Raw genomic sequence first — 26,984 nt, forward strand, 5'->3', positions numbered from 1 at the left:
TTTAACTTTTACACTTTTTGTTTATTAAAAATAAAGTTGATGATGCCAATTTTTCCTTAAAATAGATAAAAATCAAAATATAGGGAAGCTGTTGGAGTTACTCTTACAATCTTTTTTTTGTTAATAGAGCAGTAGTTGTCCATTCTTCTTCTTACTATAATTATCTTTCAGGGCCAGCAATAGAAAGAAGAAGAATAGGGTGAAAAGGCTTTAAAACGATGCTGGTGTTTGGTGTACGGGATGGAGAGCTTGAAAAAATTGTTCTGGAGTATTTTCAATCACTGTTTGCATCCTCTCAGTCACATGGCATGCATGAAGTAGCGTTGGTGCTACCAAGTTGTATTACACAGGAGATGAATGAGTTACTTTCAAAAGACGTCACAAATGATGAAATCTATGGAGCTCTCAAACAAATGCATCTGGCCAAGTCTCCGGGGCCGGACAAGTTTGCTCCGTGTTTCTATCAACACTTTTGGTAATTAGTTGGGATAGATGTCTCGAATGTTGTTCGGTGCTTTTTGGATTATGATGATCTAATGAGACAGGTAAACTGTACAAATGTGACGCTAGTGCCCAAGGTGAAAACTCCTGAGACTATGAGCCATCTACGTCCAATAAGCCTTTGCAATGTTATTTATAAGATTGGTTCTAAGGTACTAGCAAATCGCTTGAAACCTTTATTGGATGGTATTATTTCACCATTTCAAAGTGCCTTTGTTCCGGGAAGTTTGATCTCGGATAATTCTTTGGCAACATTCAAAATTTCTCACTTCTTAAAATGTCGGAGAAGGGGTAATGTGGGTTTTGAAGCATTGAAACTAGACATGAGTAAGGCATATGATAATGTTGAATGGTGTTTTTTGGAGATTGTTCTACATAGGCTGGGGTTCAGTTATATTTGGGTTACATGGGTTATGAGGTGTTGACGCACAGTCTCTTATTCTTTCATTGTGAATGGGGTGCCTCGAGGCAGTGTTGTTCCTACTAGAGGCCTACGATATGGGGATGCCATATCCCTGTATCTATTTCTACTCTGTGTTGAATCTCTCTCCAGGTTGATATTGTGGACAGAAGAGTTACAGCAGATACATGGGGTTCAAATTTTCTCTAGTGCTCCCTCGATATCACATCTTTTTTTCGCCGACGACTCCTTCATCTTCTTCAAAGCATAGAGTGAAGAGTGTATGGCCCTCAAAAATATTTTCATGAGGTACGAGCAAGCTTCTGAACAAGTCATTCATTATCAAAAGAGCTCCATTGCTTTTAGTAAGAATGTGAAGCTGTGGAAATAAGATGAGTTGATTGCCCTACTAGAAGTGGGGAGAGTAGACAAACATGATAAGTACCTTGGCTTACCCATTGAAATCAGCTATTCGAAGACTGAAGCCTTTAATTTTTTGACAGAGAAGGTTCGAAAACGTACTTCTGGTTGGAGGGACAAGACATTGAGCACCGCCAGAAAGGAGATAATGATAAAAGCTGTTGCACAATCTATTCCTACTTATGTAATGAGCTGTTTTGAATTGCCCAAGTATCGATCTTTGTCATGAAATGCATAGTTTGATAGCCAAATTTTGGTGGGGTGAGAAGGGTGACGAGAAGAAGATACATTGGTTGGCATGGGATAAGCTATGTGTTCCTAAGTCGGAAGGTGGGTTGGGTTTCTGAAATATGGTGCACTTCAACCAAGCCTTGCTTGCGAAACAAGGGTGGAGGATTCTACAAAATCCTAACTCTTTGATTGCGAGGTTATATAAAGCTCGTTACTTTTCGGATTACTTGGGGCACAGTTGGTGGGAGGAGGCTCATATGCATGGCGTAGTATTTTACATGGAGTGGAGCTTTTACGTAAAGACCTACGTTATCAAGTTGGCAAAGGTAATGTTATTTCTGTCTGGAATGATCCATGGCTTCCATTACCACATACTTTTCGTCCGTTTTCATTACCTATAGAGGGTTGGGAGGACATAATGGCGGAAGATCTTATTGATGGTGAGGAGAGGGAGTGGAGTATGTCGTCGCTTGAAGAGCTTTTCTCACCTATGGAGGCGGGGCTGATTGCTCGTATTCTGTTGAGCACTAGAGAGGCAGATGATCGCCTAGTATGGCACTTTGATATGATCGCCTAGTATGGCACTTTGATACGAACGGTAGGTATTCTGTTAAGAATGGTTACCATGTTGCTAGAAGAGCAGTGGGTTTGACTAATTATGCCTCGAGTTCTTTAGGTCATGTGGGAGCAAAAGGAAGATACTGGAATCATCTTTGGGCTGCAAGAATTCCTCCAAAAGGTCTTTTGCATAAAGTTTATTGAGTGAGATTCTACCTTTGAACAAAGCTTAATTTGGCTAATAAGCTACCCATGCATGATTTAATGTGTGTTTTCTGTGGCTGTGAATTAGAAGATGCCATGCATGTTTTCAAGGCATGCAACGTGACCCAATGCTTTTGGTCATTTGAAAAGCTTGGCATGAAGGCTATTACGGTGCATGAGAATTTTCTAGAAGATTGGGTGTTCAATGTTATGGATGTGCTTATTGTGCATGAGGGTGAATGGTTCTTTGTGTACTTGTGGGCTTTGTGGTGTGAGCGCAACAATATTTTATGGAAGGGGACCCAATTTGATGCTCAAGAATACTGCTGTGAGTGCTTGTAGACTCTTGGAGGACTATCACCTGGTTCACCCGACTGGAAATGTGAAGAGGATGGAAATGTGAAGAGGAAGAGGACCCCATCTAAGTGGGCTAATCCTCCGAGTGGCCAGCTGAAGATCAATGTTGACGGAAGTTTACACTCTGATTCTGGAGATGGAGGTATAAGAGTGGTAATCAGGAATGATAGTGGTACTTGTTTGGATCTAAAATGAGCATTTTGGCCTGACAAGGCACGTCTTGGAGAAATTGAGCCAATGTCAGTGGCTCAAGCTATATATTGTTGACAAGTTCGAAATATATATATTTAGAAGCTAAATCAAGCCTACTATGAAAGTATGGAAGCATGAAAAGTTAACTTTAGCACATTTTTCTACTTCGGCTAGAAGAAACCGAGCTAAACAAGGAAGGAGGGGCGGTAGACTAACCAAACGAAATCCAAATGAGCTGAAACTTTCTAGATTAAATATAGAAAGCCCAAGGATCATTTCTTATGAAGAGTTCCAGAGCTATTTTTGAGTGTAATGCCTTCAAACAATCAGTCCAATTTTCTGCAGAAGCAAAACTGGAAAACTGGACCTGTAAGAGGTCCAGCAGCTTTTTCGGCTCAACCACTATACCAAAAGCTCTGAAATTTTACCAAGATTATCTACACTCATAGTGGAACATTTTTTATGAAGAAGTCGAAGGCCCATTCGGAACTCTTGATAGAGATATTATTGAAGGAATAAAGGAGCCGAAAGTAATTCAAAATCACTCCAAAATTCATCATTTCTATCTCCATTTAGTGCTCTATTATCTCCATTTAGTGCTCTACCTCCACCTCCATTATCTCCATTAGTGCTCCACTATCTCCAATTAGTGCTCCACTATCATTTGTTTAAGGCCAACCACTTTGGCATGGTAGCCTATATATAGAGGTTACAATGAAACACTTCGACACACAATTCACTCATCAATACATCTCTAAGATGATCTAAGTTCTCTCTAGAGCAACCTCTCTAAGAGCAACTCCTCTCCTTCTCTTTCTCTTACCGGTGATCACACTCCTAGTCCTAGTCTTCTCAGAAGCCAACTTTCAGTGCCACCAAACCCTCTGTCAACGTACTTCGGTCCTAGTCTCCTCAGGAGCCGACGGTAGTGCCGCGACCACAGAACAACACCAACACATTCACAACAACAATCTCTAAGATTATCCAAGCCTCTCTAGAGTAACCCTCTCCTTCTCTTACCGGTAGCCACACTCCAGTCCTAGTCTCCTCAAGAGCCGACTGTTAGTGCCACCAAACCTTCCAGCCAAGCTAAAGTCACGCTTTAGCAAGTTCTCCTCACTTCCTAGTAGTTCTCGCTCTGCTCGATCTACAACATTGAGTATCGATTGTGATTTTGAAGAAGCTCAGCAAAAGTCCTCACCACGAGGCACAAAGAATCCCACGACGAGGTTGGTGCTCTCTTCGTCCACAATCGTTTGAACGAAGTCAGGTCAAGGGAAATCCCCGACGACCGCACCCGAACGGTGCTGGCACGCCCGTGCAAGAAAAGAGACTGTTGACCAGCTCAAGGAAAACTGGAGCCAAACAGTACTTGTGTGGCAGCTTTGGCTATGTACTTCCCCCATGCACTCTCTGCTCTACATATAGAGGTAGAGGCATTTCGTGCAGGGCTACTCTTGGGTATCCACCAAGATTATTCAGAGGTTGAATTAGAGTCATTGCTCACTCGTGATTGAAGCCATGGCACATGAAAAAGAAGACCTATCTGACATTGGGATTATTATCGACGATTGTAAGTCATATTTGACGTTCTTTCACTCAACTAAGGTTAGACATATTTTTCGTGAAGCAAATGGTGTTGCTCATAGATTAGCACACATTGCTAGCTTTAATTTTCTAAATGATGTTTGGTTAGATGAGACTCCTGTTATTATTCAAGATGCACTCTATGAGGATGTTTGTAATATTGCTAGAGGTCAAGGCTCTATGTCCCCCTCTATGCATCATTTTCATTATAATATTATAAGTCAGGCTATAATAAGTCAGGCTTGGGGATAAGCCTCCCAACTTAGCTGGATTCCAAACCCCTTAAAAAATAATAATAATAATAATAAGGACTAAATTCAGTTTGCCCCCTTAAACTAAATTTAGCTCCGAACATGACATCATACGTTGAGTTGGTACCGACAAGCATGGCCCACTATTCAGACTTCAACCCTCAGTTTGGACGAAATGTACAAACTACCCTTAAAGCACTTTTCCTCGTTTCTCTTCCTAAAACCCAAGAGCTCCTCTCTCTCTCTCTCTTCACCTCCACCATCTTGACTTCCCCCTCAGATCACAACCACAATAACTCCGACCCAATCCCGACCTGCCTTTATAGCTTGTTGCAGGATCGCTAGGATTCAATTCAAAACATTTACCAGTTCCTCACCTCGCCAGAGTTCCTCTGTCGAGGAGTCTCGCTTCCAGCGCCGCTCAGGGGACGAGAAGCTCACCTTCAACACTGGACCTACATTGTAGCGGCTATTGGCTGGGAATCTGTCGGCGTCTAGTTCGAGGTCAGCAACACCACGAAGCTCAGGATCAATCGGATTTCATTGGGTACCTGGGTATCTGGGTTTCATTAAAAATTAGAAATTTGAATTGGATTTCGGAGGATGAAAAGTGTGTGAAGATGAGCACAGATGTGGCAATTACAAGGGGGATCAAGTCTTGTTTGCATACCCGGTGAAGTTTGCATCTTTGGATCGGACCATAACTAATTGCTCACCTGGTGTTTGTAGCTTATGGGGTGGTGGAAATGGCGAAGGGGTTGAGGTTGGTGGTGGTCCATCGAAGGCAGCCTCCACTGCTTAGTCACTCATAGCGAGTTCGAATCGTACGGTTGGTCTCCTTCGATCTCGCCCAATTGGACGCTGGGCCTCCGCTGCCGCTTCGCCCCTACCATCTCTGATGAACCCATCATGAATTACCCGTCATTGATCTTCGGTGGCTGTATCTCATCCATCACTTCTATCGAATCCTAATAAAGACTCGAGCTTTATCTCTGTGTTTGTTTTGAAAAATGCCAAGTGGAGGAGGAAATGGAGGTGAAATTGGGAAACTTTGGGATGGAAATGGTGAAGATATAAGTGGAGGAGGTGCTTAAGTATTTAGGGCCAGAGAGTTGGAAAATAAGAGATGTAGAGGCCACCGCTTTTTTTCTGAGAGAGTGAGTCGGAGATTCGGGGGGAGGGGGGAGAGAGAGAGAGAGACAGTGGTGCAGGTTTATGTCCTGCGTTTTTTTTTTTTATAATCTTTTTATTATTAAATGTCTATTTTACCCTTCATGTGGGCCATGCTGTCGGTACCAACTCACCGTATGAAGTCATGTTCAGAGTTAAATTTGAAATTTGGACTCGGGTGATGGAAATTGGAAGTGCAGGGACCATCATGATTAAAAAAAAAAGATTAGGGACTAAACTGATGTTTGCCCCAAAGTTTAAGGCATGTGTGGTCGTCCAGACCCGAAAAACCGAAGACCCGACCAGAACCGAGCTAAAAAGCCCATATCGGTTCGGTTTTGATTTTGAAAATATCAGTTCGATCTAGGGCCCGACCCGAATATATTATCTCGGTTCGGTCTCAATCTTCAAATATGCATAGACCGAAAGCCCGAACCCGACCCTTATATACCCTGAGTTGCCACTTGTCTATCTATGATTGGGTCTTATATTAATATATTAAATATTTTAAAAAATTAAAATACCCTAAAACTCGAGACTAACCCTAAGGCAGTAAGGCACTATGGCCTAAAGTGAACCTGATCTCAGCCTCCATCAGTCCATCTCTCTCGAAACCAAAGCCTCAAGCCTCAAACTCTCAAATCCTTCGCTCATCTGCGGCTTCGCCACTCTCCGTCTGTGAAATCCACTACTCTCCTTCAAATCTCCCTCCAGAAGTTCACTGCCGCCAACGATCTCAGAGACTTCCGAGGTCGACCACCGAGGTCAACCATCACTCGCTAGAGCTCGTCCTCAGGGACGTTGGAGCCGAGGGCCTTAAGGACGTTGCTGAGCTCTGAGGTTGAGATCTTGCGGTTGCCGTTGGAGTCGAAGCTCTTCAAGACGTGGTGGACCTCGTCGAGTCGTCGGTCACGACGGGTTTGGACTTTGGAGTTGGCTACTGGTGCCAGATTAATTTTTTCCATTGAAGTTTGGTTGGTTCTACAAACTTGATGCTAGATTATAACTGAATCTGAATGTCTTCTTATTCTCTTACTGAATTTCTTAGTTGTGTTCTCATTTTTGTAGGCAAGTCCTATACTGATATCACTCTGCTATCTATGTGATTTGGTATTGTGTTGATGTTTGTAATAATGTAATCTTGTATGTGAAATTGGGAACCTGCATTGTTGATTTGGAATGCACTCCTAGTTTCAAGTTTGTATGGGAACCTGCATATTTTAGATCATTATACATGTTATTGCTTTACTTTTTAATTTTTTATTTGTCAACTGATCAAGTTTGAAATGTGAATGCACAGAGTTGTAGACTTGCAGATTTGTGCACTTGTCGAGTTGTCATGGAGGTCTGGACTTGTGGAGCAAGGCAGTAGGCCGAGCAGCTAGAGCCTAGAGGCCTGGAGCAGTGCAGCTTAAGTTATTTCTTAGTTGGACAGTTTGACTATTTGTGCAAAACTGCAAATTGTGTTTATGTTTCTGTTGCTGTTGTACCATTCATAATTTGAATTTCAGTTCATTGAGCATTTAGTTGAAATGATTGAAAAATTTGGATTGTTTTCTATTGGACAATGTATTCTTTACTCTTGAGTTTGTGTTGTAAACTGTAAATTGTGGCTAAACTTGATTATTGCAAATTGATTACAGTTATGTTAATGAGTTTATTTCACAGCATTATAATTTGATATGCATTCCAGTCTTCTACGTACCAAAATGAGTGGCAAATCTGCTAGAAGTGCATAATTGTCTTTGGAAAACAGGCAAAGCTGAATAGCTCATGAACTGGACATTTTGGGCCCAAAAATCGAACCGGCCCTAATGAGTTCGGTTTATGTTAGTTTTCATTTTAGAAAAAGCCCGAACCGACTGTTTCGGATTCGGTCTCGGTCTCACTAATTTCTGGGCCCGGCCCGACCCGAGCCCAGCCCTAGTTTAAGCGGGCAAACTGAATTTAGTCAATAATAATGATCTTTCAGGAGGGATGGTTTAAGGGTGAAACCTTTTTCGGCTATACATTACATACTGTTCAAAACACTTGCAAGTGAACTAAGCCCCCGTTTGGGATTGCTTCACTTTTAAAAAAATCAGCTTTTGTTCAAAATTTTAGATTTTATTGTGTTTGGTAAATAAATAAAAAACAACTTTAATTTAAAGTTATAGGTCACCAGCAATTGATTTTAGAAGCAGCTCACAGGTTGCTTTTAGAAGTTGTTGTGGATCAAAACACACTCTGTAGTTATTTTATGTACTGACAACACTTTTAAAAATATTATTTACCAAACACGAAACTGTTTTAATACATAGCTGATTATTCTCACAACACAACAGTATCAGTTTTTTTTTAAAAGTCACAGCAATCTCAAACTAACCCTAAATATTACAATTCAAGTAATGATTACCGTCCAGAAGAAAAATTGTACTCGTAAACTTAACAAAACAAATTCTTGAGATTTTTTAAGATATATTACATATATCTTTAAAAACCAACTAATCAACTGATCTCTTCTGAAATCCAAATGTGTAAACCCCTAGAAATTAGGAAGTAGGTTGGTGAGTTGTACAGGACACTACTTCCGTAAGCTAGCTGCTATGCTATTCTTATCTTTACTTTATTTTTCCTCAAATCTATATCCGACTTTTGATGCATTATCTTATAGAAATTTTAAAACGTCTCCAACACTTACATCTCCAACACTTATATATGTTGTCAATCCGTCTTGGTTGCTTTTGTCGCCAACCTGTATCCATCGAATAATTTGGCTATTCAATTTCACTAACTGCAATGGCTATTCTTGACCGCTTTTTTCGGTGTTTTGGCGGGTCGAAGCCAATAGAAAAGGCTACTACTCTCCAGCCTCTGGACTTACATGATGATTTTAATGGTAAGATGATTCAATATGTTTCTCTTTCTTTTCATTTTGTTTATAATTTATACAACTTCATCTCTTAACTGTTGCCAATAATACTTGCAGCAGGCCTGGTTTTGAGATCAACATCAGATGAACGACCGATTCACCACACCGTAAAAATACGATCCTTTTCTTTGCTAAGAAATTTAATGGATAGATGCGAAGTAGGGGACTTCGAAGCTGGAGGATACAGATGGTAATTAGTGCAGTAGAAAATAATAATCAATGGAACCCTAAAATTCGTATAGTGTCATTATATACCTTGTGCATGGGTTCATCATGTATATGATTCTCATCTTCAACATATATACATCCTTTAATTGGCTGATAATTAATACATGTTTGATTGCACATGGACGCAGGAGACTAGTGCTCTGCCCGAATGGAAACAAGAAGAGGAATGTGGAAGGCCACATCTCTCTCTACTTGGAAATGGCTGAAGAAAAACCAATTGAGCCCGACCAAATCGTAGCAATTGATTTTAGATTGTTTTTGCTTAATCAGAAGAAGAGCAACTACTTGGTTCTTGAGGGTACGTATTAAAATAGATGCTAACTACTTCCATTTTATATATATATATATATATATATATATATATATATATATATAGAGGGCTTCCACTAAGGGATTCCTTTTTTTGGTCTTTTATAGAGATAGGCATTAGACCAACTTTTAGATCATATTTTCACATCTTAACCGTTCATTTTTTAGGTCCTAATGTATAGATCACTTCTGAAAATTTTCAGCCAAATTGGTGATCGTTAAGGCATCCAAAACTGCAATTTACACGAACGGTTACCGAATCTGTCGAACCGGAACCGTTCGTGTTTATAATGCTAAATTGCAGTTTTGGATGCCTTAACGATCACCAATTTGGCTGAAAATTTTCAGAAGTGATCTATACATTAGGACCTAAAAACTGAACGGTTAAGATGTGAAAATATGATCGAAAAGTTGGTATAATGCCTATCCCTATAAAAGACCAAAAAAAAGGATCCCTCAATAGAAGGGCCCTGGTGTATATATATATATATATATATATATATATATATATATATATATATATATAAGTGTGTGCTCTGATAAGAACCATTATAATGAGAATTTCAAGAAAATTTTCTAAGTAATGGTTATGAGACCCACTTTTCGATTACATTTCGGCAAATTAGTCGTTACACATTTAGATATTCGTTACACATATAGATATTCATCGTTAGATCATATATGCAAATTTTCAACCAAACTAAAATCCTCGTGAAGTCATCATTTTAAAGGTTTTCATTAGTGCATCTGCCTACACACAAACTAATCTTCTGATCAATTGTTAACCTAGCTAGTTTGTACATGCTTAATTTAGATGCCAATAAAAAGGAGAAGAAGTATGTCTTTTATAGGACGATTGTCGGTGGTTCGGCTGGTTTCGATCAGTTTCTTCCTCTTGAAGAATTTACTGACGCCTCCAACGGTTATCTAATTGATGACACTTGTGAATTTGGCGCGGAGGTCTTTGTTTCTAAACAAGTAAGAACAGGAAAAGGAGAGTGTCTAGTGTCTATGATCAAAGATGTCACCAAGTGCAAGCGTGCTTGGAGCATTTCCAACTTTTCACAGTTGGCTGATGAACGCTATACCTCAAATCCGTTCTTTTTGACAGACCACAAATATTGCGAATGGTAAGTATCTTAAATTGATAATTCAGCCTGGTAGTTGTTGATTATATATCCTCTCCTCTCCAAAATGGAGTTACTCAAATATATTCTCTGTAGTTCGTCAACACTGTACCAAAGGCTAGGGCTTCTTGTATGGTTTGGGCTAGGGGTTCCGGTATATGTTATATCTATACTTGGTTAAAGAATTAACATATGTTCTATTTGTTGGTCATTTGCAGGAATCTACGACTCTATCCCAATGGAAATAAGTGGGGAAATGGTAGTGGTCATATTTCTGTTTATGTGGAATTGGCCAATTTAAAATCTCTTCCTCCAGGCTCTAAAGTATTGGCAGAGTTTACCATACAAATCCTAGATCAAATCAATGGGAAGCATCATTCTACCAAAGGTAAACATTGGCTGTATCAATTACGAGGGTTTGTCTTTTTATTTCACCAGGTTTACTATATATATACTTCTCAATTTAACTTGTTCTCTCTATACCTGTTTTAGCGTGTAAACGCTGGTTCGGTGCCAGTCCCTCGACCTCGGGTTGGGGTTGCGCTCAATTCATCAGACAGGACTTGTTCAGTAACTCGGAGAAAGGATTGTTAGTGAGTGATTGTTGCATCGTGGAAACAGACATTAAAATCTGTGCGGTAGAACTCACAATTGGTTAACCTATCTATGCTTGTGGTAACATCAGAGAGATGCGAGCTAGTTTTATTAAAGCTGTTGGCATTGTTACATATCTTTGTTACTGAAGAGACTATGTGGCCGGCTCGTTAAGACAACATTTTGGTTAGTAGTTTTCATTTAAGTTTCTGAACTGCAATCCGATCGATGATCAATTAAAGAACTCGAACTTTATCCAACTTGTCGCTACGGATGCATGTCGATCAACTTCTTGATCATTTTATCTATGTATTTGTTTTTTGGATTGTGACTTTTGTGCATGTGAATCGTATTACTTAATTGGTGACCTTTTCTTGCCATCTTCAGGTTTGTTGTTGGTAAATCCCGTAGCAATATTACCCACTTGAACATCACGAGTTTAGTAGATCTAATGATGTAACAAGTTTCAATAACGTACATCACGAGTTTTTGGCCTAATGGTATTCGTCTTTCCTCATTCTCAATGTCAACCAAGGTCTCATGCATGTTTCAATCCCTCAATCTTAAGATAAACAAAAGTGTTAATAATTGATGGGCTAAGCTAATGCCTCAAAATACCTAATTTTCTCGTCTTTGAAAATAAGATGTATATTAGCAGATGAATGATATAGGATTGCTTCCATATTATTCAATGGTGGTATCACTACTGACCTTGGTGATATTTCTAGGCTCTGATACTTATCATTTTGAGTACTGAATGTAATAATAGCATGTGAAAATACGAAAAGAGTTCGGATGATAGGATACCATATTTTACATATTTTGTTACACATCTTGTGAGCCATTAGATTTAAAAATGTTTAATGGTATGAATTTATTGTTTTTAATGATGTTAACACAACACCAAATGATGTGTACAATGATATAGCATTACATATATATTTTCATCACAAATTATAATTAGATTAAACTTTTCTTCATTAAAAGAAAAAACAAAATCAACGTTCAAAAGAAAAAGAAGAAGAAGAAGAATAGCATAATAAATAACAAGGACGCCAATCGCTTCCATGGATCTACGCCATCTTGATCTTACAACATCATTTTATATGAATCCATGGGTTTCATATTTAAACTGGGTCTCTAGTCTCTCTTCCTTGCAATACCGAGGTTTGTGATTACTGAACCTTAGCAAGGCAACAACTAATTTGCTACATGTTGTTAATATGCCCCCTTCACTGCTAGAGTTGCACTTGCGTGCCTGTGAATTACATCGCCTTCTTCAATCAATTCCACATTAAATTTTACATCACTGTTGTTCTTAGACCTCTCAACCAACGACTTTATCTCTTCACTGTCTCAATGGCTATTCAATACCAGTAGTTCAGTACCTTGTGAGAGTAGATGTCTCTACCTCTCAACTTACCGGCTCCACTTCTGAAATTATATGGGAGATGTTTGCAGCCTGCAAACTTTAGATCAATCTATCATCCAATTATCTAAGTGGGGAAATAAAGCAATTTATTGATGCTTTGTCTGGGGTCCAGTAATAGTAACTTAGAAAAGTTAAGTGTGGCTTCAAATATTATAAATGGCCTAATGCCTTTAAATGATTGGGGCCAACTCCATACCCCCTTTTATCCTCTATAGAACTTTTTGTTTTTCTTCTACTATTCTTATCCTTCTTTTAGAGTTGTTTTAGTCCACTAAACCAAATTATCAAAGCCTAAGGAGATTTACATTTTGGGAAAGGATCCTCTCCTGATCTATTATTTACCTAACCTACCTAAGCTTTGAAGAAAATTGAGACACGTGGCTTTCTAAAATCTAATGGTCAATAATTCCTCTTTTCCTTCACAGCACTTTGTTTCTTTCCTTTCTCTCTCTGTTCAGTCATTCCTTCGCTGTTCTTCTTTTCCTTCTGTTCTACATTTCAGAAGGATCATTAAACTTAGAAAAGATCAAGGCTTTGAGCACAAGAAGGATCATTAGTTCTACAGATCCTTTTGGAAAAAAGTGGATGTATATTTTGTAATAAACGATGTGAGTGTTGTCCAAAACTGAAAGCCTTGTCAATCTTCAACTCCTCAAAAAACCAAGGCTTCCACCACACCCACCACTCCATCTCCGTCATTCTTCACAATCTCATCTCCTTCAATATGCCAATGCAAGCCCAGTCTCTCATTCTTCAAGTCCTCCCCGGTCGAATTTCATTCCCACCTCTAGTCAATTATACGAAGCAATTATCAACTCCCATGTTCAATCTTAGTTACCAGAGCAAGCCGGCCTTTACTATTTGAAAAAAAAAAAAAAAGAGGGTTGAGCAAGGTCTCGTTGCCAGATCAAACACTTTCAATAACGTATTGGGTTTTCTTGTTAAGTCGAGAGATTTTGAAAAGGCTTGAAAAGAAAGCACCAGCTGGGATTGTCAATGCCCAAGAATCCCACCCCCATTACTGCACCCACGAGAGTATGAGTTGCAGAGATGGGTAACCAATTTGTTTTACTTTTGGTGGATTTTATCCTCTTTGTCTGGGCTTGTTCTTCATCCCTAAAATTTGAGGATATGCATTCTGGATTGAATCATTCTTGGCCAATTGCTGGTGGTTTTCAATGAAGAGAAGTAAGCACCACGAAGAAGAAGAGAGAGAGAGAACAGAAAGATGGGCCAGTAAAAGGAAAAAACAAATCTCGAGTTAGTTCTAGGCCATTAGATTTGGTATGGACACGTGTCTCAATCTTCTTCAAAGCTTAGGTAGGTTAGGTAAATAATAGATCAGGAGACGATCCGGTCCCTTAAATTTTATGTTCATCCTCAATGAATTTTAGATGAGATTTACAAATAAATTATAGATATGTTTTAGAGAAACTGAATTTGGGAGGAATTTGCTGTGTGTTCTCATTGATAATAGGGGCCTCTTTATATAGAGGATTACAATGCATAGAATCTCAATCATACAAGGAAAGTAATTCTACATTGATTAGGATTCTAGATCCTTCTAATTAAATCCTATTACCACTAGGTCAAGTAACCTAGAGTTTGGGCTAAACACAAATTAGGTTTTCCTTGAACACTCCCCCTTGTGTTGCCCAAACGCGGTGCTTCTCTCGTTGCCTCATTAAAAACCTTGCCGAGTAACAAAAACCCAGTGGGACAAAAATAACCTCGGTCGAAGGGGAAAAAGAGCACAACACACCCTTCACGATTCGAGACGAACATGTAGACATCTCCCCCTGATGTCTGCACCTCCCCCTGATGACTACGATCATGGGAGTTCAGATAATTTCCGCAAGCCAATTCTTGCCACATGTTTCTCGAACGTGGTATTGGGCAATGACTTAGTAAACAAGTCTGCTTCACTGTCCTCAGATCGAACCTAGTTCACTTTGATCTCGAGGAGTGTCTGTTGTTGCTGATTATGCTTGGTGTTATCGCTATTGATGTAGCCTTGCCTCATTTGTTCAAAACAAGTAGCATTATCCTAAATGCTCGTAGGCTTATCTGTGGTAGACTTCAAACCACAATTGTTCGAACATGCGTAATTATGGATCCAATCCATATGCATTCACGAACCACTTCGTGAAGAGCAATGATCTCTGCATTGTTCGAAGATATAGCGACTACGGTCTGTTCTGTAGACCTCCAAGATATCACGGTCTTTTCCCATGGTGAACACTTAACCAGTTTGGGAATGACCATTGTGTGGGTCAGAGAGATACCCAACATCAGCAAAATCTTCCAAAACACATGTCGTTTTGGGATGGGGATAGAGAACGCAGGCCAGCGTTGGCGGCGTTTCTGGTGTGTGATGGGTCCGAATCCATTATCTCTATGTAGGGATAGAACAAGCCCATATCATTCATACATCTCAAGTATCGAAAGATATCTTTTACACCAATCCAATGACGTCGCGTTGGCGCAGAGCTATATCTAGCTAACAAGTTCACAACATATGAGATGTCCGGTCTTGTGCATTGAGATAAGTACAATAATGCGCCTATTGTACTAAGTAAGACACTTTTGCCTCTAGCACATCTTCGTCATCATCCTTTCGACGAAGATGATCCTTTTCAAGATCAAGACTACGGACGATCATGGGGGTGCTCGAAGGCTTGACCTTGTCAAAATGCCTAAGCATCTATCGACACGATGCTCAAGTTCCAAACCGAGCCATAATCGTGTTCTCCCAAAATCCTTCATCTCAAACTCAGATTTCAAGTGTTCAGCGGTTTCCCTTAACTCTTTAAGGGCTTCTAATGAAGATCATGTCCAACATGAACCGCGATAGAATCTAAAACTTGTCATAGAAACGCGTGGGCATATCCCTTCCCAATCAAGTAGTCACTTTAGTGAGCGTTTCAACCTCTTTGTAAACGCGCTCCATGGTCTAGAGCCACTTGACTTGGGTAAATGAAGTTCACCATGAACCTTCATGTATATTCCGTATCTAGATCCCTATAGAGATACGTAGTGACCACATTTGTAAGCTGCATGTTCAGTTATTCGGAAACTACCAAACTAACAAGGTAGTGGAGTGCAGTGACATCCACTACGAGAGAATATGTCTCATCGTAGTCAATTCCAGGGCGTTTTGTGAGAAGCCTTGCTCCATAAGGTGAGATTACCATCTCTTTTTCTCACTACGCTTTCTAACGAAGACCCATTAGTCAACAGGTTTTATGTTAGGAGGTGTTGGCATCTCTAGCTCGAAAACCTTCCTCTTCGTTAGAGAATCCATCTTAACCTGGATCGCATCTTTCCATTTAGGCCAAATTTCTCTACGTTGGCATTCATTCATCAACGGAGCGTGGTTCGATATCATCTGACTCAACAAACTCATGCGCAACAAAATACGCAACTACATCACCAATTATGATGGAGTTTCTATCCCACATCTCATGTACACTAGTGTAAGTTTCATAGAGCTCTATATTCTCAGGAATAGGTTCTAACGTTGAGGCGTCCCCCAACGATAACCATAACCCGGAAGATACTCATTGTCACGCCCCCAAATCCAAGGCCAATATTGTACTGAAATATGGCTCGTGAATTTGTGACGTGAGTCAAAACAAATAAAATTTTCTTCTTGAATAAATCAACAGGAAGTAAAAGAAATTATATACATGTTTGAATAGTACTTTATTAGAAAACAAATATCGGTAATATATTTACAAAACCAAAGTTAAGCAAAATTCGAATCAGTACAGGTATTCACTAGAAATAGTAGTAGAAAAATATTATTTTATCTAGTAGGTTCATCCCGTTTCCCCAAGCATCTACTCAATACCTGAAAACAAGAAGGTGTAGCATCATGAGCAACACAAGCCCAGTAAGTACACAACTTACATTCTTATATTAATGTGTCTTATAAGAAATCAAAACTGAACAACCAATTAAAATGTACCAAGAACCATTTATATGTTCATACGAATTCTTAAATATGTATATATATATACACACACAATACACACACACATATATACAAATATATTCATTCATGTGAATGGTTTGGTAATAAATCACAAAGTCACATCTTCTTATCAAACCAACAAATATTGTAGTATTAATATGTGAAATAACCTTAAAGCAATACATGCTTGATTCTCTTTTTACTAACACCTTCACATATTCAAAATATTGATCACAACCAACAAATATTGCATCATTAATATGTGAAATAACATTAAAGCAACACATGCTTAATCACAACCAACAAATATTGCAACATTAATATGTGAAATAACATTAAAGCAACACATGCTTGATTTTCTTTTCACAAACACCTTCACATATTCAAAATATATCATAGATAGATATTTGATCAATTTCACTAACACCTTCACATATTCAAAATATATCATAGATAGATATTTGATCAACATAACATAAGTCTTTTTAGTGAATTTTCAGATTAACTGGTATCAGATCATAAATCCACGTGTTAGGGTCCATAATACCAAAACACGGGAAAACCAGGTTGACTGGTATCAAATCATAAATCCACGTGCTAGGGCCATAATCCCAAAGCACGGGTAAGCCGCAGCATACCAAGGCCACCACCAAGGCATGTATACTCAAAGTAAGCACCCTTCCTAAGAGTATAATAGTGCACTATCTGAAGGGACTAGAGCCCACAGCTTAACAACCACGAAGCACAACCACGAAGCACCACGAAGCACATTTACCAGTAATTCACTTAAGCACGGGGTTGTTGTAATCACCCGGCTTCATAATTATATTTTTCAGACATAATCAAATTCACAACATACAATCGTTATAAATTTTAGATTGAAATATATGTATATGCACACACACACATATAGATACATATACTTAGGAATAATCTCATATGAAAACATGTATAACATAATTGTATATCACAAATAAGTAAATTCACTAGCAAACAACATAATTAAAAAGAAGCTTATACATAATTGAAATCAAGTAAAATAGATAATAATAAAGCACAAACATTAAATAAGTAACTATAAACAATTTAACAAAATTAAATTATAGTTAGTATAAACATTAAAAAGAAGCTTATACATAATTGAAATCAAGTAAAATAGGTAATAATAAAGCACAAGCATTAAATAAGTAACTATAAACAATTTAACAAAATTAAATTATAGTTAGTATAAACATTAAAAAGAAGCTTATACATAATTGAAATCAAGTAAAATAGGTAATAATAAAGCACAAGCATTAAATAAGTAACTATAAACAATTTAACAAAATTATATTATAGTTAGTATTTCAGTCCTTATGTCCAAATTCATTGAAGTTCATCAACCATGTTCATGTTTCTCCGATTAGAGTCATCAAACTTCAAGATGTGTTATGTTGTCCATCACAAGTCCGAATTAGTCAAATGAGTACACCATTTCAAAGGGTTTTTCACAAGGAATGCAATGGTATAAGTCATGTAGTCCAGATCAGAGTGATATAGTCCAGAAATGGTGAAGAACCATAACAGTGCAGAAACCGATATTTTTAATACTGTCCTTTGATGTCTAAGTAATTACGTACTGTGTATTTTACCATTATTTCTCAAACTTTCCAGATCAGAAGTAGAGGTCCTAAGCTTCAAATTGATATAAAGTTTGTAGAAAATGGATAAGAAATGAGGGAGATATGAATTTTTGAAGTTGTGATGGCTGCATGAGGTTTCCAGCGAGTTTAAAAGTTGAAAACTTTGATTAGCCATAACTTCTTCATTTCTTAACCTTTTTAGTGATTCAAAAGCCTAAATTGAAGAACTTTTGATGAGGAATTTAATACTATAAATAGTTTTGACAAAACAGATTTTGTTATATACGAAAATACTGGTTTGCATCAAAGTAGATTCTTTTCCATCTTATCATTGATTATGTAGTTTGATAAATCTTAAAGACAAAAGAACATAAAAATGTATTCATGTACTTACTTAAGAAACTCAGGGGTGAGGTGAAGATTTTGGTCTTGAATTCAAGCTTGGACTTCTTTAAGAAAAACAAATGGAGCTTCTAAAGAGAAGAAAGGATGAAGGATTTGTGTGGGAATCTTGAGTTTTCTCTACAACTAAGGAGGCTTCAAATCAGTTTTGCACTTGATTTTTAAGCTTGTAGGAAATATGATAGAGATCATGTGTTTATATAGGCTAGAATTAAGCATAAAATAAGTAAGTGACAAATTATTATAAGGTGAGTGACTAATTACTATTTAGGTTAAATGATTAAAATGATAAGATAAAATTAAAAAAAGTAATAAAAGAAAGAAAGCATAAATCCACTTGCTAAATATATATATATATATGCATATATATATATATATATATATGTATGTTCACATACACATCCATATGCACATTTACCCAATTAATAAGTAAAGAACTTTAGTAAAAAAAATTATAATAATTAGTACTAAAATGACATGCATCACAAAAATAACATAGATGTAAGTCTTGAGCTCAATAACAAAGATTTTTCGAATATAGTTAATAATATAGTGTTCTATAGTTGGCACTAATTTTCGGGTTATTACACTCATGAGACGGATTTTGAGTCTTGATGATCAAAGGATTGGAATGTGCCAAAGTATCCTTCGAACCCACGTGCCTCCCACGCATCCTAGCTGGGGCCATGGCCTGTAACGCCAGAGTGCCACTCTCTTTGGCGTTGGCGCCATGCCTACCTCCGTGTAGGGTGGCGCTACGTCCTCTCGTAGGGACGTCCTTCCTTGCAGGCATGTTTGCAGCATATTTGTGTGATCTCGTCACTTTAATAGGGATCAAGATGAGACATAGTGGGGACAGACTACGACAATTCCTGTCGTTCCTGTTGAACATTCGTGTTCTTATCTCCCCCTAACGACGGGAAGACTGTCTCATCAAAGTGACATCCGCAAATCTAGCAGTAAGGAGATCGCCTAGCAAGGGCATTTAAGTGGCGGACGATTGTTGGAAGTCTCAAATCCAACGTAGTTGCCCATTCGTCTGTAAGGACCCATCACAGAGCGCTGTGGCGGCGCAATTGGCACAAAAATGGCTCACTCAAATGTGCGTAAGTACAAAAGACGTGTACCCAGTCACTAGCTGTAACGCAGAGGTACATTGAGTGGCATTAGGTCGTAGACGAATTAGCATAGCTGCATGCGATATTGCATCACCCCAAGCGGATGTAAGAAGATTGGTGCGCATTACCAATGTTCAGACTACCATCGTAGTCGTTTCCGTGAGACCATTTGGGTGTGTTCAGGGGAATATAATGTCCAACATTAGTCCCAATGCAATAACCATCGAAAGTCTTCGATGTAAACTCTCTAGCATAGTCAAATCCAATTGACTAAATAGGATGATTTGGGGAGTGAGCCCGTTGTTGTATGATATGTGCTAGGAGTGTAGCATAAGCAGCATTACAAGTGGACAATGGCACAACACGTGACCAGTGTGTTTGCGTGTCAACCAACATCATGAGATATTTAAACGTCCGCAAGTTGGTTGAATCAATCCACAAAATCCCTATGGATTCTTTGTAAGAACAGAATGAGTAATGTCATATCCTTTGCATAGGACGGTCTCAGTCCTAATTTCCCTAAGGAACAAGCTTAGTAAAAGATGTCCGTGTGAAGTCTTTTTGTAGACGGATCATCATATCATGACCAGGATGACCTATCCTGTCGTGACAAAGCCAATATGTGTCTAAGTCCAAGAGATCTTCTCTCATAACTTTATTGGATTTAATAGCTCGAATAGTGACATAAAGTCCACTAGAGCGACACATAAACTTCTCTAAGATGCGTCTTTGTTCGCAATCATTAGAGGTAATGCAAAGGAACTCATTTCCGTTCTCTACATGCATTTTCGCATGGAATTCGTTGGCTATTCATAGGGTACTATTTGCCCCAAGAGCGTAGAGAGTTTCTGTGACAACTGTAATCAAGGTGCCATTTGGCAAGTGGAACTTGGGCTATTCCATGTCCTTGAATTAATACTGATGGCCCAGCCATTGTAGTCACAAAGTCATATGCTCAGAATCAAAATTGAGTCATAATGAAAAGAACTCGAAATTTTATTCATAAGCCAACGGAATACATCATTGTTTCTATGATCAAAGAAAATCTAATCCAATAAAAAGTAATATGGCAATCGCCTACAACTCTTGGAAAATAAAAAGACTTAATCAAAATCGCCAGTTTCTGGGTCTTGATCCTTGTAGTCTTCCACCCTTAGATCTAGATCGCCATCTTGATCTTCTTGTGCCATGTAATTCGCTTCCCTTGCTTCACGATACGTCTTGTATGCGTTTGCAACATTCTGGGGTGCGGTACATGATTTGGCCCAATGTTCAGTTGATCCACATCGAAAACAAATATCATTATGGTCAGGATCCCTTGATCGAGGCGCCATTGGGGCGCGATTTGGACGACCTATCCTCTTGGTGGCGTTACCACCATGGTCGGAGGCTCCGCCTCTCTCTCTCTTCACACGTTGACCTCCACGGTTCCGTGCACGCCTCTCTTGGCGATTTCCTTCCTCTTTAGGGCGAACATATGGACCAGAATTGTCCCTATCCTTAGGGTTTCGCTCCTTACGTCCTCCATTAGGGGCGCGACTATAGTTAGACTCCGAAATAGGCTTAGTTCCCACGGGTCTAGCATTATAGTTCTTCACAAGGATATTGTCGTGCTTTTCAGCTACGTTCATGGCGCCAATGAGCTCATGAAACCTTGTGATACGTCCTGCATTTACATCAATCCGATAATTCTTTGAAATCATCAGTGCAGAGACGGGGAAGGTAGAGAGAGTCTTCTCGATCAACATCGTATCAGTTATGGCTTGGCCACAAAACTCCATCAGAGACTTGATACGAAGAGCTTCCGAGTTATAATCAAGCACAGACTTGAAATCACAAAAGCGGAGGCTATGCCATCGCACTTCTAAATCAAGAAGCAGGGAGTCACGAACGTTGCCAAATCGCTGCTCAAGTTCTACCCATAGCTTTCTTGGGTCTTCCTCATTGAGGTATTCATTTTGGAGCGCGTCATTCATGTGCCTTGTCATGAGAATTATGGCTTTAGCTTGTTTTGCTTCGAAAGCAGTAGCTTGCTCAATGGAGAGCACGTTCTGACCAGGCTCTTGGATGGCTCCCAGAAGTCCATCAGCCTTAAGATGTTGGCGCACATCTCGGACCCACCTATGGTATCCTGCGCCAGTTGTTTCTAGTGGAACGAAGTTCAACTTGTTCAGGTTACTCATCCTGAAAAACAACACAAGATTAGGGTTAGTTTCGGAGCGAAAGGGCTACCACGAAAAACTATTAAATTTCTGAGCGTAGTCGCTTCCAAGAAATTAGAGATTTTCTGAGCGTAGTCACTTCTAAGAAAATCCGATTCCAAGAGGGGTTTTTGGATTAGATCGAAACAACGATGTATGTGGTCAATCGTTTTCTTCTCAACAAACTCTAAGTTTGGAGGACTCTACAAGCTCCAAGCTTGGAGTGAGCACGAACCCCCACAGTTCGGCTATTGGTCTCCCCTATGAAGAAGAAAGGGGGGTAGAAGAAGGGATGTTGGAAGTCCCCGAGAAAAGAAGAAGAAATTGAAATAAAACTTCAAAAACGGGAACTTTTAGAAAAAGTACCTTAAAAAGATGGTCGGAAAAAGTCGTCGCCGGAAGTTACTGTAGCAGTGAGTTACTGTAGCAGGCAGGAAAGTCGCCGGAAAAGTGCCCGGGAGTTAGCCGGAAAAGTGGTCGGAAGTTGGCCGGAAAAGTCACCGGAAGTTGGCCGGAAAAGTGTTGACCGGAATGTTGACTGTTGACCGTTGACCACTGCTGACGTGGCTGTGGGTCCCTGTTGCTGACGTGGCAGTGGGTCAGGGTGCTGACGTGGCCGTGGGGTCTGCGTCAGTGGGCTTGGGCTTGGGCTTCTGTCCTTCTGGGCTTCTGGGCTTCTTTTGCTTTCTCTTTTTCTTTTCTTTTCTTTTCTTTTCTGCCGGTTCAAGATGCAGCAGCTCAAGTGGCCGGTTCACGCTTTTTTAGGCAGGTTTTTGCAATTTTTCTTCCGGTTCCTGAAACTTCATATCAATGGGCTTCTGGTATCAAAATTTGGTGAAATTTGAAGGTCCAGAAGATGGTGAACCGGTGGAATATTTGCTGCGAGTTGTATGGAGCTTCCGGTGGCCGGTTCGGTAAGTTTCCGGCCGGTTCTTGGGGTGGGGCTGCCGGTTCTGGACTCCTGAGATCGATTCCTTTAAGCTGTGAGATGGAGGCAGAAAAGGCTTCAACGATTTGTATTCGGATTCAAGGTTTTTAGCTTCTTGAATCAGGGTTTGGCTATTTGTTTCAGGGTTAGGGCTCGTGCTGATAACGTGTTTTAGAGAAACTGAATTTGGGAGGAATTTGCTGTGTGTTCTCATTGATAATAGGGGCCTCTTTATATAGAGGATTACAATGCATAGAATCTCAATCATACAAGGAAAGTAATTCTACATTGATTAGGATTCTAGATCCTTCTAATTAAATCTTATTACCACTAGGTCAAGTAACCTAGAGTTTGGGCTAAACACAAATTAGGTTTTCCTTGAACAAGATAGACAATATTCATTTATTTTCAACAAAAAATAATGAACTTTACGGTAAAAAATCAAGTTGAGTTCCTTGGGCTATAATATGATAGATAACTGGGCTAGCCAGCTTTCATGTACTCCAGCCCAATATGATATAGCTTTCTAATAATGGTTTGGAAACGTCGACCCCAAAACCCAAAACCCAAAGGGAAGCAACTATCAAAGTTCAATGGTTCTTTCCCTTCTCTCTGTGTGGTCGTATCTGGGTCTTCACCTCTCGGGCACAAGAACCCATTTTGAGGGCAGTTTTCGTGAAACAAAATTCACCGGCTGTCAATTATGGGTAGCCATGGATGTGACCAAAATGGTAAGACATAATTTCTCTTACATATTGGGTGTCCTTAAAATTAAAATAAGCTTGTCTAAATATGTGAGAATTCGACAAGCATTCTTGAGTGGTGACATTAATTAATTATATGGTTTGATTAGGGGTTCTCAGATCCTATTCAGGTTCACCACCGAGCCATTACAGTCTCAAAGTAGACTCGTTTTCATTCATGACTGAAAATTCAGTGGATGGTTATGAAGCAGAGGAGTTTGCAGCTGGAGGGCACAAATGGTATTTACTTTCATCCTCTACTTCTAGTTCTGATAACCCATGTCTTCAATATCATTCTTTTCTCTGTATATTAGTTGTACCCTTTGAATGGACTATGGACATATGTAAGCTAGCTATATGAATTTGCCTACTATAATATGTATGCGTTAGCTCATAGGAAATTGGTGATATACCCAAATGGAAACAAGAAAAGAAATGTGGAAGGCCACGTCTCTCTCTACTTGGAATTGGCTGGAGAATATTCACTTCAGGGTGATTGGGAGATATATGTGGATTTTAGGTTGTTTTTACTTGATCAGAAAAGGGGCAAGTACTTGGTTCTTGAAGGTATTGATCATGTTCATTAGTTTAATTAATTTTGATCAATAGATAGAATTATGTGGACCGGTTACAATTTGTGATTGTTTTTTTCTTTTGGTGTGGCGCCATGACTTAGATGCTTTCGCAAAGGAAAATTGCTTTCATCGGGAAATGCTGCGCTTGCCTGGTTTTGATAGGTTTATGCCTCTTGAAGAGTTTACTAATGCCTCCAATGGATATGTAGTTGATGACACCTGCGTGTTTAGTGCTGAGGACTTTGTTTGTAAAGAAAGAACAAAAGGCAAAAGAGAGCGTTTATTAACGACAAACAATGCAGTTATGCACAGGCAGGTTTGGAAGGTTGAGAATTTTTCAAAGCTAGATGATCCATTCTATAAGTCAGAACCATTCGTTGCTGGAAACCAGAAATGGTATCTCTGTTTAGCCTTCTTATCAATGTCCTTCTTTTCAGCAATAACTTTTGAAATATATTTGTAGAATTTGAAATATTATTCTGCACTAACTTCAGACAACACGTACAGTTAAGTTTCGAATGAAAAATATAGAGTTCTTGTAATTGAACTTTTGACTTGCAGGCAGGGTGAATTTAATTGTTCATGTGTTGATTGCAGGGAGATACAGTTCTATCCCAAGGGAATTGCCCACGGAATGGGGACTCATCTTTCTCTTTACTTGGCATTATTTGATTTTAAACCAACTCCTCCTGTGTTCAAGATATTTGCAGAGTTTTGCCTGCGTATTGTAGATCGAAAGCATGCCAATCATAAGACATGGTCAGGTAATTGCTGACCTTTTTCTTTGTGTGCAACTCTATATAATGCCCTATAATCATTACAGTACAGCTGCAGTGTCTTTCCATTCTTTTCTTTTATTTCTCTTTTAAATACTGTATGCAGGAAGCCAGGAAGTGACTATATTTTTTTGTTCTGCTTGCAGGTAAACACTGTTTCAGTGCCACGTCTTCCTCTTGGGGTTTGCCTAAGTTCATTAGAGCAAGTTCACCGGTGTAGTTTTGGGCGGGCACCAGCAAGGATTGATGATGTGTTGACCAGACAAGGGGAAAATCATCCCTCCACTGGCCCAATCTTGCCCAGCCAAGGTTTGGCTTTCCTTGACTAAGGCCAAGAAAAAAGGCAAAGCCTTGACATATTTCCTGACCAGGCTCGCCGGCTGCCAGCTCGGCAGGTACCTATCGTTGCTGACGTCAGCGTGTTGTGTGGAGAGAGAGAGACGCGACGAAGGACGATTGGATCTGATTTGCTCCACCTGGGGTTGCTTCGATCTCGGCCTGGGGGCAGCGGATGGGCGGGCTGACCACGGAGCAGCTGGGCGAGGCAACCTTGGGGGCGCGGGGACTGTGGCCGGAGGAGGGAGAAAAATCCGGGTCGGACTAGCCGGGTCTGGGGGAGCGTGCGAGAGAGAGAGAGAGAGAACCGAGGGGGGGGGGGGAATGAAAAAAAGAAAAAATTTCGTCCTTTGAAACAAAAGGGAATTTTTTTTGCTATTTATAGAAAATTTCTAGATTTCAAAAATTCATAATAAATTCATACGAACTCCGAATATTGCGTTCCATATATGCATGAGATTGTATCGATGAGCTCTACAACTTTCATGAAGGAAGTTTTCCCAAATTCCGAACGTATAAAAAGTCAATTTTCACGACCCCCTAAATAACGTTTGTTTCGAAAATAAAAATCGATTAGAAACCAAATTTCTCGTACAACAACTAAATAACGTTGTATTGTACTTATTCCTAGTTTTTCATTTATGTAAGAAAAAAATCAATAAACAGTGAAAAATTAACAGTCTTGACTGGTCAAGAAAAACAACGGGTGGAAACCCATGTCCAGTGGCAGTGAACAGTTACTTGACTGGTCGACGCCTTGACTTTTCAACCTTGACATTTCTTGACTATAGGTGGACTTGCTCTTAGTTTAAGCACTTTCAGTGAAGCGGACAAGGGGATGTTGATCAAGAATACTTGCATTCTGGAGGCTGAGGTCACTGTCCATGGAATTGCTGGAGTACTATAGCCTTAAAAAACTTGTCTTGAATCCTAATGTCGGGGTGTTTTGTGTCTTCTACTGTGTTAGAAAACGACTCTTTCTTGTCATCAACGCTAATATTTTGAAAATGTTTCTTGCTGATCAAGACTTGAAAGAATCATTTTTGTATATTTTGGTTGGTTCACTACCTCCAACTAGATAGTAGGTTACGCCACATTAGTTTGCACTACATTAAATTGTGCAGCCAAAGAAGGGTATATGGTGAATGACTGAATGGTGATTCTAACTTGCATAGGGACATTTTTTTATGAATGCTTTTCATTATTTCTCTTTTATAGCTTTAACTTATTATGTGATCAATTTTACTGATGTCTGCTAAGACATATCTTTGACTTTCGGTGTGTGTGTGTGTGTGTGTGTGTGTGTGTATATTTATGATCCGTCACACCTTATCTTCTCCCCATACAATGGCGGACGCAGGATTACATATGTGAGGGGGCGAAATTTCTTCCCTAATACAGAATAAAACTTCAATGAATGCCAATATTTGTGTTCAAATGTCGCTAACATATTGTATGAATACTCACCAAAAAGCAAATATCCATACATATCCAGATTGTAAAACAAATAAAATTTTCAAGCATAAAAGAAATCTTTTAAATTAAATCATCTATGATATAGCTAATGAACCAGCAAACTGTAGTAAAAAAGAACTAAACTAATGTTCACAAAATAGCTTATCAATATCTATAGAGAGAAATTGTATGTTTCTTTGTTTAATATATGTGGGCCAGACTACAACCTTTCATGCACAAAGATTTTCACTTGAATGAAGTTTTAAAGTGGGGGCAATGATAGTACTAAAAGTCTAAAACAGCATCAATTTGCATGGGCTGTGAAGCTGATATCAGAAAACTAAAATAATTCACTGACGGCACCAGCCCTCACTGGGCCT

At 39.2% G+C, this 26,984-nt stretch overlaps 2 protein-coding genes across 3 annotated transcripts; both read left to right on the forward strand.

Moving 5' to 3' along the window:
• The first annotated feature begins 8,614 nt into the window (after nucleotides 1–8,614).
• LOC112195901 lies at nucleotides 8,615–11,318 on the forward strand. 2 transcript variants are annotated; one of them, XM_024336131.2, is made up of 6 exons: nucleotides 8,615–8,749; nucleotides 8,840–8,972; nucleotides 9,139–9,308; nucleotides 10,134–10,449; nucleotides 10,665–10,834; nucleotides 10,939–11,318. In XM_024336131.2, exons 1-6 carry the CDS (start codon nucleotides 8,650–8,652, stop codon nucleotides 11,103–11,105), a joined length of 1,056 nt encoding a protein of 351 aa, XP_024191899.1. In that variant the 5' UTR covers nucleotides 8,615–8,649; the 3' UTR covers nucleotides 11,106–11,318. The 2 variants fall into 2 exon arrangements, with proteins under 2 accessions (XP_024191899.1, XP_024191901.1); XM_024336133.2 differs by having other exon boundaries at nucleotides 8,630–8,749; nucleotides 8,843–8,972.
• Nucleotides 11,319–23,343: 12,025 nt separating this feature from the next.
• On the forward strand, nucleotides 23,344–25,398 carry LOC112199523. The gene is made up of 6 exons (XM_040517761.1): nucleotides 23,344–23,450; nucleotides 23,573–23,702; nucleotides 23,853–24,029; nucleotides 24,139–24,433; nucleotides 24,635–24,801; nucleotides 24,960–25,398. Exons 2-6 carry the CDS (start codon nucleotides 23,660–23,662, stop codon nucleotides 25,031–25,033), a joined length of 756 nt encoding a protein of 251 aa, XP_040373695.1. The 5' UTR covers nucleotides 23,344–23,450; nucleotides 23,573–23,659; the 3' UTR covers nucleotides 25,034–25,398.
• Nucleotides 25,399–26,984: the final 1,586 nt, after the last annotated feature.

This window comes from Rosa chinensis, chromosome 4 (genome assembly GCF_002994745.2).
Source record: "Rosa chinensis cultivar Old Blush chromosome 4, RchiOBHm-V2, whole genome shotgun sequence".
NCBI classification, from domain to species: domain Eukaryota; kingdom Viridiplantae; phylum Streptophyta; class Magnoliopsida; order Rosales; family Rosaceae; genus Rosa; species Rosa chinensis.

Bases quoted from the DNA above. Each gene is read 5' to 3' on its own strand.
- LOC112199523 (XM_040517761.1), top strand. From the start codon at position 23,660: ATGGTTATGAAGCAGAGGAGTTTGCAGCTGGAGGGCACAAATG. The intron at 24,434-24,634 runs GTATCTCTGTTT...TGTTGATTGCAG, and splicing joins GTTGCTGGAAACCAGAAATG to GGAGATACAGTTCTATCCCA. The intron at 24,802-24,959 runs GTAATTGCTGAC...TTCTGCTTGCAG, and splicing joins CAATCATAAGACATGGTCAG to GTAAACACTGTTTCAGTGCC.
- LOC112195901 (XM_024336131.2), top strand. From the start codon at position 8,650: ATGGCTATTCTTGACCGCTTTTTTCGGTGTTTTGGCGGGTCGAAGCCA. The intron at 8,973-9,138 runs GTAATTAGTGCA...ACATGGACGCAG, and splicing joins GAAGCTGGAGGATACAGATG to GAGACTAGTGCTCTGCCCGA. The intron at 10,450-10,664 runs GTAAGTATCTTA...GGTCATTTGCAG, and splicing joins GACCACAAATATTGCGAATG to GAATCTACGACTCTATCCCA.